Source organism: Plasmodium reichenowi, chromosome 9, assembly GCF_001601855.1.
Source record: "Plasmodium reichenowi strain SY57 chromosome 9, whole genome shotgun sequence".
Classification (NCBI taxonomy): domain Eukaryota; phylum Apicomplexa; class Aconoidasida; order Haemosporida; family Plasmodiidae; genus Plasmodium; species Plasmodium reichenowi.
Genome location: NC_033654.1, coordinates 1,043,435 through 1,058,365, shown reverse-complemented (window position 1 = coordinate 1,058,365; position 14,931 = coordinate 1,043,435). Strand labels below are relative to the sequence as shown.

Here is a 14,931-nt window from a genome sequence, read left to right as displayed (position 1 = left end):
TGTATGATAGATATTGCATGAATATTTCCCCTTTTTTTAAGTTCTACATATCCTAATTATATCATTTTAATTTATCATTTCATTTTATTTTGTTATTTATTTTTTATTATTATTTTTTTTCTATACGGTTAAAGACAATTTCTCAATTTCTTGAAAAAATGCATTATAATGAAGAGAAAACCAATTTTTGGGTATCACAAATTTTGGATACCACATTAAAGGAATTGTCAAAATTAAATAAGCCCTTCAAATATGTTGGTAAAATATGAATTGTCGAAATGATAAAAAATTAAAATATAATGTACCATAAAATATATATATATATATATATATATATATATAGTATTCTCATTTATTTAATAAGACTAAAAAAATAATAAAGTAATAAAATGTAAATCAAAGTATGTATTTAGTTATATATATAATATTTCATTTTGTTAATAACAAATCAACGTTTTTATCTCATATGTTGCTAGCTATTAACAACTAGCTATTTTTTTTTTTTTTTTTTTTTTTTTTTTTATGAACAATCTAGCTACATGTATTTTGATGGAAAAAAATGGATCTCCTTTAACGACATCGAATGTATGCTTATGGGATGAGAATTGCGACGGTTCGTCTATTATATATATGTATATATATATGTATGTTATACTGAAATTATTACATACAAATAATGCAAGGGAAATTCATTCCTCTTTACTTTAAAAAAGGTTACACATATATATATTATATATATATATATATATATATATATATATATTTTTTTTTTCTCCTTGTCTTCGATTTTCCATATTAAAGGGCTTTGTAGTGTTCAAATGGGAAACGAAACATTAGATTGCATTCTTTGCATATATGCTATAAAAACTTAAATTCCTTTATTTGGATTAAAAAAATATATAAATATTATATATATATATATATTTCTTATTTTTATTTTATTTTATTTTGAATGCTGTCTATATAATATTTCATGACGTACTCATTTTTTTATTCTCCTCGAATTTTTAAAATATTACTCATAATGAATATTACGTTATATTTAAAATATATTTACATATATATATGTACATCTTTATATATATTTATTTATATAATAATGTAGAAACATAAAATGCTCCAAATATTAAAAATAAAATAAACACTTAATATATATATAATATATATATATATATACATATACATATTTTAATACGCATCATTATGGATGACATATATGAACAATTAAAAATTATTGATTACAGCTTAATATGTTTTTTAAATAAATACAAAATAATACATAAATACATTAATTACATTCTAAGTATATCCCTAAACACGATAGATGATTATAACAAATTAATAAATAAAATTTTATGTCTATATAAACAAAATGTATACAATGCGGTTCATAATAACATAAGTGAATTCAAAGAAAAAGAGGAAAAACAAAAAGAGCAAGTAATAATAACAACAATAATAAAAAATATTATACAAGCATACACATAAGTATAATATATATATATATATAAAGTGTATACATCCTTATATTAATGTGTGAATTCTATTAAATCCATCATAATCATTTTCTTATAAAATTTATGAATTCATTGTAAATATATAAATGTAAAATTAAAAATAATGCACAATTATTATAGTTTTTTTTTTTTTTTTTTTTTTTTTTTTCTTCTTTTTTTACAAATGGTGACCTTCCAAAATCTTTATTTTGTATACACATCTATCTATAAAATATGTTCATTTTTATAAGGAAAAAAATATAAATGAAATAAAAGAAAAATTAAAAAAAGCTGTAAAGCTGACCAAGACAAATGTAAAAATTAAAGACGATAACCAAGAAGAACAAGTAAAAATAAAAAAAAAATATATAAGATATATTATGAGTATAATATAATAAGAAACAAGATGGTGTATGAAATGTAAAATTTATATCTTTATACATTATATATGATAAATTTAATTTATCATTTGAAAACCCAGAAGGCACCAGAAATAGACCCCAACTTAAAAATAGATTTACCTTACAACATAATATCCCTATATAAGCTTCGATATTATAAAAATTTATTCTTTAAGAACTATTCTACAATAACAAAGAATGATAACTACTTAGTAGGAATAAAAAGAAGTATACATATCAGCATATGCACATATACATATATATATATATATATATATATATATATATATATATCTTAATGGTTGTATTATTTATTTATTTCCTTTTATATGTTCATCTATTTAGAACGCAAATGAGCAGAGAAAAAATTTTCTTTTAAAATTGAAATGCTCAGCAAATGTTAGTAAGAGGAATAATAATACGGGAAGTGATATATTTCAAGATTATTATAAAAACATGTTAAGGATATTAAATGAAAATACTTTTTATAATGAATCTCAAAAACTCAAGGACATATTAATTATAAATAAATATTTAAACAAAGCCAAATATTTAATCAATAATATGCCTCAATTTTTATGTACCATAATTGAAGAGTTTGAATTAACAGAGTCTAATTTCCATGAGCACATGTACTTGTTTATTCTTCTAGCCATAAATAAATGGTTTAAAAGAGTATGTACATATAAATATATATAAGTATATTTATATGTATATTTTATATGTATGATTCATTTTTTTCTTGGTGAATAATGCTTAAGCGATATTATATTGTATTATATTATATTATATTATATTGTATTATATTATATTATATTGTATTATATTATATTATATATCATTCCATTTTATATGTAGATTATAGTAGAGTGTGAACGCTTTATTTCATATAAGAAAGGACATGTATACAAAAAAAATAACGAGACAAACGAGATTTATAAAATCTTCAATGAATACATGAACGACATATTACAAAGAGGTGCAGAACAAACAGTATTGTTTAATGAAGAGAAATGTTTTTATTGTTATCCTTCAAATTTAAATTTTAATATGAACACCTCGTTTTTAACATATTATTTTTTATATATAAATAAAAGTTTGTTTAATTTCTTAGGAGGAATTTACAGCCATACTCTAAGAAAAGGAGAAACAAATCAAGATCCTAAAAAGAAAAATAAATTGATATTATTAAATGATGATAAAGAAGATAGTGTATATATGAAAAGTGATATTTATAATTATAATTTGTATAATGAATATAGTGAAATGGATTATTTAAATGATTTGTGTTTTCACCTGAATAATGAAAAAATATATCCAAATATATTTTTAATATGCAATTATTTATTACAAGAAGAAACGATAAATGTAATGAACATAATTTATGAAATACAAAGAGGTGCCTTTGACGTTCTTATATTACAGGACATTTCTATAGTTATACAAATAGTATTATTATTTTTAAAAAATTTAAAAAATGTATTCAAAGAAGAAATAAAGAGGGGAAATTATCAACTTGACTATATGGATAGAAAGGATAATATTGAAGAAATACATGAAAATGATAAAAAAAAAAAAAATTCTGATAAAATGTCCATAAAGGACAAAGAACAAAAAAATGAAAAAAAAGAAAAAAATGAAAAATATGAAGAAAATGAAGAATATGACGAATGTGACGAATATGAGGATTTTCGTAAATGCATTTCTACAACTATCCTAAATTATAGTTATTCAAATGACTATGATGAATTATTAATTCCTTTACGTTTAATGTTTTTAAATATTTTGAAGTTTATTCATGTAACTGTCAAAAGTGAAGATCGAAAATTTATTTGTACCTTTTGGCAAAAAGACTGTGTTAGTGAACACACAGAAACAATACAAAAGGTACATGATAATGAATTAGAAGAAATGAATAATATTAAAATAATGAACAAAGAAAATATACAAGACGATAGGGATGGCATTGTTTTAAATAAAGAAGATGAGCAAACAAATATTCTATATAATAATAACTCCAATGATTTGAGATGTTTAAAATATGAATGTAATGAAAATAACTGTTATGTTTTTAATCAAAGGAAAAATAAAAAAATATATGAAAATGTAGAGGAAAATCAAAATAAAAATCAAAATAAAAATAAAAATCAATATCAATATCAAGATCAAAATCAAAATCAAAATCAAAATCAAAATCAAAATCAAAATATATATCATCAAATTTATAATAAGGAAAATATAAATTCAGTCATAAATAAAAGAATATTATGTTATGATTTTTACAAAGCAGTTGTGGAAAACGTACAGAAAGTAAAACATGATATTGAAAATAAAAACAACAGAGATATTTATACAGGTATTTTATTAAAAAAAAGTAAATATAAAATAGATAATGATAAAAAAACACCTAATATTACTACTATGAAACCTAAAAATAATGCTCCTATGAAAAAATGTATAACTCAAAGAACCGAAGCAAAAGGGAAAATAAGCGAATCAACAAGTGTGATTAAAAATAATACAGAAAAAATGCAAAGTAAAAATATAATAAAAGTTTCAAAAAAAAATATAAACTCTAAAATGATAAATCTAAAAAAAAATACACCACCTACTAAGATCAATTTAGACAAAAGTAAAGAAACCTTTGCAAAAAAATTAACAAAAGTTAAAGTATCTGATAAAAAGTAGTTATCACCTGAACTGTTCAGAAAAAAAATGTTAAAAGTTATGAACAAAAAAAAAAAATATATAAGCAAATATATAAATAATAAACATATAATATGTAATATATATATATATACATTTATATATTTGTTTATATGTATATGTTTAATTATAATGATATGTTAATATTTTAATTTAAATGAAAATAAAAAAAACTCATGTTGTAATGTTGCACATGAATGGATCCAATCAAACATGGAAATATACAAATAAATATATATATATATATATATATATATATATTTGTTTATTTATTTTTTATACATTTATTTGCCATTCCAAAAGTTTCCACACAATTGGGTATACTAATTATTTTAAATTGATAAGATCATGTGTACTTGCGAAATTTGGGTTTTTTTTTTTTTTTTTTTTTTTTTTTTTTTTTTTTTTTTTTTATGATGGTAACCATTTATTATAAAAATCATTGCCTTTGTTATCTATAACAATAAATGCGGGAAAATCAACGACGTCAATTAAATGAACGGCTTCCATGCCCATGTCCTTAAAATCAATAACCTGCACATTTTTGATATTATTTTTAGCTAAAATAGCACCTGGTCCTCCTATACTCCCCAAATAGAATCCATTATACTTTTTACATGCATTTCTAACAACAGCGGATCTATTACCTTTTGCTAATGATATAAGCGATGCGTTGTTTTTCATTAGAACCTCGGCGTAGGCATCCATTCTCCCAGCCGTGGTTGGTCCAAAGGAGCCACTTGCATAATTATCAGGTGTTTTAGCTGGTCCAGCATAATAAATAGGATATTTTTTAAAATATTCAGGTATAGGAACATTATCATTAATAAACTGATCTACAATTTTTTTATGTGCACTATCTCTGGCAACAACTAGTTTACCTGTTAAGAGTACTAATGTAGAGGTTGGATATTTAGATAAGGTTTTTAATGTTTCTTCCATATTTTGATTTAAATCAATTTTAATAGCATTTTCTTGATTTAGATCTTTAAAAGTAATTTCAGGTAAATATTTGATTGGTTCATGTTCTAGCATTTGCATAAAAACACCGTTTTTATTAATAAGACATTTTATTTGTCTATCAGCTGAACATGAAACACCTATACCGATAGGACAAGATGCAGAATGTCTAGGTAATCTAATAACTCTAACATCATGTACAAAATATTTTCCACCAAATTGTGCACCAATACCTAAACTTTGAGCTTTTTGTAGAATAATTTTTTCACTTTCTATATCTCTAAATGCTTTTCCATATATTCCTCCTTCTGTTTTCAAATTATCCAAATATCTACATGAGGCTAACTTAACCATTTTTAAATTCATTTCTGCTGATAAGCCACCGATAACAATTGCTAAATGATATGGTGGACATGCAGAAGTACCTATTTCTTTAATTTTATCTAATAAGAAATTATATAAATTTTCTTCATTTAATATACTTTTGGTTTGTTGAAATAAAAATGTTTTGTTGGCACTTCCACCTCCTTTAGCTATAAAAATAAGTTCATATTTAGGCCCATCATAAAGAAAGTCAATATTTTGTTTCTTTGTTGATTTTTGATTTTCTTTTGAATCCATTTGGCTGGTTGTTATGTCCTTATTATGTTTAACATTATTATTATTTTGTATATCTTTCATATGGTTAGGATATTCATTTTGTTGAACTTCATGTAATTTTTCTTTTTTAATATTTGTATATATTTCAATTTGACATGGTAAATTATTTTTTGTATTAACTTCATTGAACATATTTAATGGAGATAATTGACTATAACGAAAGTTATTATATTTATAAGCATTATATACACCTAAGGTAAGATATTTATGTTCATATGTGGTTAATATATCTTCATCTTTTTTTCCTAAAATGATTGCAGTTCCTGTATCTTGACAACCTGGTAATTTCTGTTCAGAACTTATGATTGCATTCTTTATTAATGTCATAGCCACATATTTATCATTTTTACTTGATTCTTTATCTTGTAAAATATGTTGTAATTGTTTTAAATGTTTTTTATTCAAAAAAAATAATATTTCTTTAAAAGCATATTCACATAATTTTGTTAAAACAAATGGTGGGATATGTATATATTCTTTTTCATAATTTTTATGTAATAATTTTTTATTTTCATTATATATATATTCTTTTATATTACCATGTTCATCTAAAAAATTATTCTCTTCTTTAAAATTATATCCATAATATTTTGTTTCATTCATAGGACTTTTATTTATTTTAATAACTTCGATATATTTACTAAGATCTTCAACTTTTTTATATTCAATATCATCTTCTTCATTTCTAAAACTTAAAATATCTATAAAACTATTTAAAGTGTTCATATGCCTTCTGTATATCTTGTTGTACACACATCTTATTTTTTTAAAATATAAGTTATATTTAATGTATGCATTCTTGTGTGATAACAAAATGGAAGCTTCTTTAAACTTTATCATTTTTTTTTTTTTTTTTTGAATTTACAGGAAAACCAAAAATATAAAATAGAACGAATAAAATATATAAATATATATATATATATATATATAACACTGTATATATAATTATATGAATAAATTACAAATTAGGGATTGTGCATTTTATATATGTTATCGTATTTTTTAATGGAAAAAGAAAAATAAATGAAAATATTTTATTAACACAAATATATGCATATATACATATATACGTATATACATTTTTAATGTCTTCTTTTGACTTAAAAGTAGAACATGTTTTTTTTTTTTTTTTTTTTCATTTAGCATATATTATTTTAATAAAAGAGAATATTTCATGAACTTGTAAAGATGCTTCAAATGAGATGAAATATATATGTAATTTCTTTTTTTTTTTTTTCTTTTTTTTTTTATATATTTATTTTTACATTTGTAATGCACTATTATAGTATATATAATAAAAGTTCTTTCTTCTTATTATTACTATTTTTTTATTTTATGATGCTGTGTATTTTTATTTTATGAAAATTCTCGAGGTTTTTTTAAAATGTTTAAATAAAAATACATATATGAATTGAATGGATTGGTATAACATTAATATACCGATAAGTAAGCATATATATATATATATATATATATATATATATATAATATTATGTATATCTTATGAATACTTTTATTTTATTATTATTCTTTTTGTTTTTGTTTTTGTTTTTGTTTTTGTTGGGAACATTGATTATGATATACGCGTGAACTTTTAAAAATAAAAAATTAATCATATAAGTAAATATTATATTACGTATATATATTTGATAGAATATTTCAACAAATATAACACACAATGGATAATAATAAAAATAAAAATATAAATATAAAATGAGTATATCCTTAAAAATAGTAATTATAATAATACATGAAAAAAATAAATAATATTATAAAATATATATAATTATATATATGTATGTATTATATGTGTATATTTAATATTGGACTTGTAATAAATTGAAGGATGTATAAATTGGCGAATAAATTTTTTTTTTTTTTTTGAACACAGGAAAGAACAAAAATTTTTATATAAATCAAATATAAAAAAAAAAAAAAAAAAATATAATTTTTTTATGAATTGATAAAATAGGACTACAAATACATACATACATACATACATATATATATATATATATATATATATATATATATATATATTTTTTTTTTTTTTTTTCTTTGTGTAAGTAGGAGTTTATATAGAATGCGTCAAAATATACTTTTGCGTTTTTTCTTTTATAAATAAATTTTATTCATTTTAAATATTATCTTGTTTACTCAAACATTCACATAAACCACTAAAACTGTAAGTTAAAGGATTATAACTCTTAACACTATGTTTGCTATTATTATCACCATCCTTATTATCACCATTCTTATTATCATCATCCTTATTATCATCATCCTTATTATCATCAAGCTTATTATCATCATATTCATAGTTCATTTTATCATCTTCCGTATTACTATTAAAAGAACCCTTTCTTCTCGTATCAAGTATATCTTTTTCATTTTTGTACATGTCATTTGATAAGCCGCCTTCACTTTTACAAGAAAATTCATATATATCCAAGTTGTTATTTACCATACAATTATTTTTTGTATTTTCCATATAATTCAAATAATTATATTTTTCTAAAGAGGAAGCAACAGATTTGTTATAATCGTCAAAAAAGTATGTAGGATCACTATTATTTTCAAAGTTCTCATCATATAATAATCTATTCTTTATTTTCTCACTCATATTGTCACTCATTTTGTCGTCTATCCTATCACTAATTTGGTTACTAACATTTTTACCAACTCTTTCTTCATTTATTTTATGATCTACACTTAAGTATATCTTTTCTTCATTCCTATATACTTTTTGCTCGTTTATATTATTTTTTCCCTCTTGTGTAGTCGCATTCTTATCATCCACTTTGTTAACATATTTATTATATGAATAACTCTCATGAGAATTTTTTGTACTATTATATCCTATACTATCATTGTTCATATATTTATTACTTTCCGTCATTGTATTATTCATATTATTACTTATATTATAAATTTCTAGTACATTATCGTTCTCATTATAATTATCCATATTATCCATATGATTTTCTCTATTCCTATATTTCATGTTGTGTAAATGTACATAGTTCTTATTAATCTCGATATTGTTTCTTTCTAACTTTTTTTTTATATTATATTGTATATCATCACTAAAAAAACTACCAATATTATAATTATCATCATTATTATTGTTATCATTATTATTATTATTGTCATCATTATTATTATTACTACTACTACTACTACTACTACTACAACCATTTGGGAAAATTAATTTTTCATCCATTTTTTCTATCGAACTCATATTTTTCTTCATATTTGTTATTCTCATATTTTCATGTATGTTCTCACTTTTTCTGTTCATATAATTTATATGGTTTTCCTTTATAGTATACATGTTTTTGTTATACGAAAAGTCAGAATTAATAATATCATCACCATCACAACATTTATCTGGATACTGTTCATTATGTTTATTTTTACATCTACTATTATCCATATTATTATTATAATTATTTAATATGATCTCTTCATTATTCCACTCATGTTGTAAATATGCGTCCTTTTCATCATCGAAATCATTATTAGACACCTTATTTGAACAGTTATTTAATATTACATTATTATTTATTATGTTACTAATGTTTTTTTTTGATGTACCTTCCTTCCCATTCATCATATTGTTGTCATGCATCAAATTATTTTTTTGAATTTTCTTATATTTAAGTATTATGTTCTCTTCTGTGTTCATAATTTCTCTTTCGTTCATATTAGAAACATCAACCCCATCACACATGTAATCATTGTTAGGATTAGATGTATTATTATACATATTGTTATCAACACTATCAAAAAGTTGACCTCCTTTTACATTTTGTAAAAGTAAATTATTATTATTCATGTTATGTATGCCGTTTATATTATGTATGCCGTTTATATTATGTATACCGTTCATGTTATGTATGTCGTTTATGTCATGTATACCGTTCATGTTATGTATACCGTTCATGTTATGTATGCCGTTCATGTTATGTATGCCGTTCATGTCATGTATACCGTTCATGTTATGTATGCCGTTTATGTCATGTATACCGTTCATGTTATGTATGCCGTTCATATTATTTATACCGTTCATATTATTTATACCGTTCATATTATTTATACCATTCATGTTACTCACACCATTCATGTTACTCACGCCATTCATGTGTCTCCTTTGGATATTTTCTACAACCGAGTTTGTTACTTCCATGTTATTATTCCTTTCAACGTCATCCAAGTTGTTGAATGCGTTAAGAGAATTATTAGAATGAGCACCCATATGATAATTATTTATGTAATTATTATTAATTTCATAGTTATCCATATAATTATTCTTCATCTCATGATTCTTCATTAAATGATCATGAATAGTTGCACTACAATTTCTTGATATAATATATTGATTGTTATATTTATTTGCATTTTCTATTAAATATTTATTATTTAAAATAAAATATTTTTTAAAATCTCCCTCTGAATTATTATAATAATAATAATTATGATTATTATTATATTGGTTATTATGAGATATATTTTCTTTATAATGCTCTATATTTGTAACCATATTTTTTTCATCCTGTTCATCTTCTTGTATATTAACATTTAATAAGTTATGCATATTTTTGTCAACATTCTTATTATTCATATGATAAGAATTAATAAATGTTTTTTGTTCTATAGGAAGACATGTAGTTAATCTTCTATTCCTGTTGTTCATATGATTATTTATATTATGAAGAGACATTTTACTCATATTATATATTAAGTTATTCATTTGGATATTTTCATTTGTATTATTTTTTTTTTCGATATTTTTCTTGTCATTTTTGTAATTGTCTTTTTCATTAGATATATTGTTATGACAATGATGATAATAATTATTATTATTATTATTATTATAATAAAAACAGTTATTATTCATATGCATATTTTTATGATTTTCTTTGTTATCTCCATTATTATCTTGTCTGTTGATATCATTGAAATCGTTATGATTATTGTATGAATAATGTATAATATTATTATCATTATTATTGTTATTATTGTTATTATTGTTATTATTATTATTATTGTTAATATTATTATTGTTATTATTATTATTGTTATTATTGTTGTTGTTAATATTATTATTATTCATTTCTTCGAAGATTTCCACACTCTCATTTCCTTTATTAAAATGAACAACACTATTTTCATGATATATATTACTTAAGACATTTTTACAATTATCATATGTAACCACATGCTCATCTTGAAGAGAATTTTCTAAAGTATCTTTTTTTTGTTTTATGTTATTATATATATACTTCTCTCCACATATATGTATATCATTTTTTTCTCCTTTATTTATTATCTTCATAGTACTACCCATATTAGATGATATATTATGTTGTATCATTTTTCTTGAATTATTCATATTGTCAACATTATTTAAATTATTAACACTGCTATAATTATACACATTATTCATATTGTTATTATTGTTACTATTACTATTACTATTACTATTATTACCATTATTATTACTATTATTACTATTATTATTATTATTATTAGAAATATAATTACGTAAGGTGTTATAACCACCAGAATATATATTATTCCCTATACAATTGTTTCCGGTACAGTGATTTCTTATATAATGATTACCCATGCAATTGCTATTCATATAATTATTACTCATGCAATTGCTGTTCATATAATTATTACTCATGCAATTGTTATTCATATAATTATTACTCATACAATTGTTATTCATATAATTATTATTCAAATAATTATTATTCATACAATTGTTATTCATACAACTATTTGTTACACAATTGTTATTCATACAACTATTTGTTACACAATTGTTATTTATACAATTATTTGCCAAACAGGTACTAGCCAAACAGTTACTAGCCAAACAGTTACTAGCCAAATAGTTACTAGCCAAACAATTACTAGCCAAATAGTTACTAGCCAAACAATTATTACCTACACAATGATTTCCTAAACAGTGATTAGCCAAACAATGACTTACACAATTAGTGGATAGACAATTACTACCTACATAAGTTGTACCTTCCACATTTTGTATATTCTGTTCTATTGTAACAATACCATTTTTATAATACTCATTATTTATAAATCTATTTTTATTCATCAGCTTATAGTTTTTACAAATTTCATAATTGTCATATGTATCAATAGGTTCTCCATTTTTATTGTATACATATTCTTGGTTATGGTTAATTTTCTTTTCTCTTTCATCTACCATTTCACCATTCATAATATAATCAATTGGATGGATATTTTCATTTATTTTATTATAATAGTCGCAAGCTTTCGTGTTATTTATTTTTAAAACGTCTTGATTTATTATGTATTCATCATATTTGTCGTTTTCATTCATAATTAGTTTTCCTTGGTTCGGTGTATATTCATTTCTGATCATAACATTATTTTTACTTTTCATATGTTGATTATTTTTTACCACTTCTTTTCCACATTCCATTATTGCATCATGATTAATAAGAAGTTCTTCGTCTGAAAGGAGAAAAATAAAAAGAATATGGTTATCATCTGCACAAATATATATATATATATATATAAATATATATATATATATATATAAATATATAAATATGTATATATTTATTTATATATTTCATTTGTTGATATTGGGTATGCCGTGATTATACTTTCTTTATAGATCTTACTAGCAGAATGGGGAACCTTAATTTCTGTCATATAGTCATATTCTTGATTGCTATCCATAAGAACATTTTTGTAATTATTTTTAGAATCTCTTAAATTATTATCATTAAAATTGTTCATCATGCTATAGTCCATATCAACGTTATTTTCGTCATTTTTGTATGTATCATTTTTTAAATATATATTATTATCCTCATTTTCTTGTGTATCTCCATTTTCTTTATGACATGAAGTTTCTTCATTGTTGTACATTCTGTTCATCAATTCGCTAGCTGTAAATTTTACTGAAGGGTCCAATTGACTAATGTGATGAGCCATAGGACACTTATCAGATTTGTTACAATAACCTATGTGACAAATTAAATGGGAAAAAAAAAAAAAAAAAAAAAAAATACATACATATATATATATATATATATATATATATATATGTGTGGTGCATTTTCTTAGGGATATACAAATTAAAATGTAATATATATTATTCAAATTCATTATCAACACTTTAATATTCTCCTTATTATTACCATCCAAGAAAAATTTAGTACACAGTCTCAAAGCTTTTCCTGAACCTCGTAATTCATCTTCAGTGTGGGCAAAGGTGCATTTTGAGGCTTCACAATAACTGCCCGATAGAAACGTGTAGCACATTCGAGTCTAAACAAAAATAAAAATTACAACATAATAAATAAATATAAATAAATATATAAAAATATATATATATATATATATATATATATGTATATTTCCTTTTTACCTTATAAAATTTCGGCATAGGCCTTACATCTGACTGCCCATGAGCCCAACTACATTTACTTCCTCGAGCACATATACCCTTAGCATAAAACGAACAGAGCTGAGTTTTGTATAACCTTCAAAAAAAAAAAAAAATAAAATAAACAAATAAATAAATAAATAAATAAATAAATAAATATATATATATATATATATGTTTGTGTGTGTGTCAAAAATATTACATCTTCACTAAATAGAACAAATAAATGATCTTTCTTTTTTTTGTTTTTTTCTTTCTTTTTTCGACTTACATTTTTTTCTTCTCTTTGATATAGAACAGGTGGTATTGTGTATAAGCTATAATTTTATGTAGTAAATATTTTTTTAAAATATATAAATTAATACATGCACATATAAAAAGTGAAGCAACTATATGGATATATAAATGTATATATATACAATAATATATACACATATATATATATAATATGCCTATACACTCTTATTCATCATGTTTGGCATTGAAAAATATAAATATATATAAATAAATAAATAAATATATATATATATAAATATATATTTATATTTATTTATTTATGATAGGTTAGGTAAATTTTTTATTATGTAAAATTTAAATTTAAAAAACACACATAATATGATGTATAAAAAAAAAAAAAAAAATGTATACAATAAAGGACACATAAATATATATATTTTTTTATTTATTTATTATATATTTTAAAAGACACTAAAAAAAATAATTGTTAAAAATAGAAGATATAATAATATCTTATGATTTATAAACTGAAAAATGTATAACCATAAAAAATAAAATAAATAATCATATATTTAAATTGTGATCTACATAATAAATTTGATCATCTACGTAAGAAAATAATTATCATTCAGTAATGATACAATATTTATTATATTTTTTTTATCAAAAAAAAAAAAAAAAAAAAAATTTAAATAAGGAAATAAGAGATGAAAAATATAAAATGTGAGAAATGTAACGTATTAATAAAAAAAAAAAATAAAATAAAAAAAAAAAAAAAAAATTATGTATATGTGTCTATAACACATGAATATAAATGTATATATTATATGTATATATTATATGTATATATTAGATATATATATATTATATGTATATATTAGATATATATATATTATATGTATATATTAGATATATATATATTATATGTATATATTAGATATATGCTAAAATAAAGTATACTCTATATATATCTATTAAGAATATTAAACATATTTTAAAAAAAAAAAAAAAAAAAATA

At 21.3% G+C, this 14,931-nt stretch overlaps 4 protein-coding genes across 4 annotated transcripts in view; 2 read left to right on the top strand and 2 right to left on the bottom strand.

The window, feature by feature from the left end:
* PRSY57_0925500 (dynein light chain, putative) overlaps nt 1-872 on the top strand; it is a gene marked incomplete at both ends in the record, with an annotated part of 1,328 nt that extends 456 nt beyond the window's left edge. The window contains 3 exons of the mRNA XM_020114808.1: nt 135-258; nt 536-613; nt 802-872. Coding sequence (XP_019970507.1) covers nt 135-258; nt 536-613; nt 802-872 — 273 coding nt within the window. Of the gene's footprint in view, nt 259-535; nt 614-801 lie in introns of the transcript that reaches the window.
* A 331-nt stretch (nt 873-1,203) lies between these two features.
* On the top strand, nt 1,204-4,585 carry PRSY57_0925400 (hypothetical protein; the record flags this gene model as incomplete). The annotated part of the gene is made up of 5 exons (XM_012907493.2): nt 1,204-1,440; nt 1,748-1,843; nt 1,978-2,109; nt 2,243-2,572; nt 2,756-4,585. The coding sequence occupies 5 exons, from the start codon at nt 1,204-1,206 to the stop codon at nt 4,583-4,585; spliced, it is 2,625 nt and encodes an 874-aa protein (XP_012762947.2).
* A 429-nt stretch (nt 4,586-5,014) lies between these two features.
* On the bottom strand, nt 5,015-7,063 carry PRSY57_0925300 (fumarate hydratase, putative; the record flags this gene model as incomplete). Its single annotated transcript, XM_012907492.2, has 1 exon — nt 5,015-7,063. The coding sequence occupies one exon, from the start codon at nt 7,061-7,063 to the stop codon at nt 5,015-5,017; it is 2,049 nt and encodes a 682-aa protein (XP_012762946.2).
* A 1,297-nt stretch (nt 7,064-8,360) lies between these two features.
* Nucleotides 8,361-13,949, bottom strand: PRSY57_0925200 (zinc finger protein, putative; the record flags this gene model as incomplete). Its single annotated transcript, XM_012907491.2, has 5 exons — nt 8,361-12,733; nt 12,907-13,251; nt 13,429-13,558; nt 13,659-13,773; nt 13,948-13,949. Coding segments are annotated over 5 exons (4,965 nt in total).
* Between the last annotated feature and the right edge of the window lie 982 nt (nt 13,950-14,931).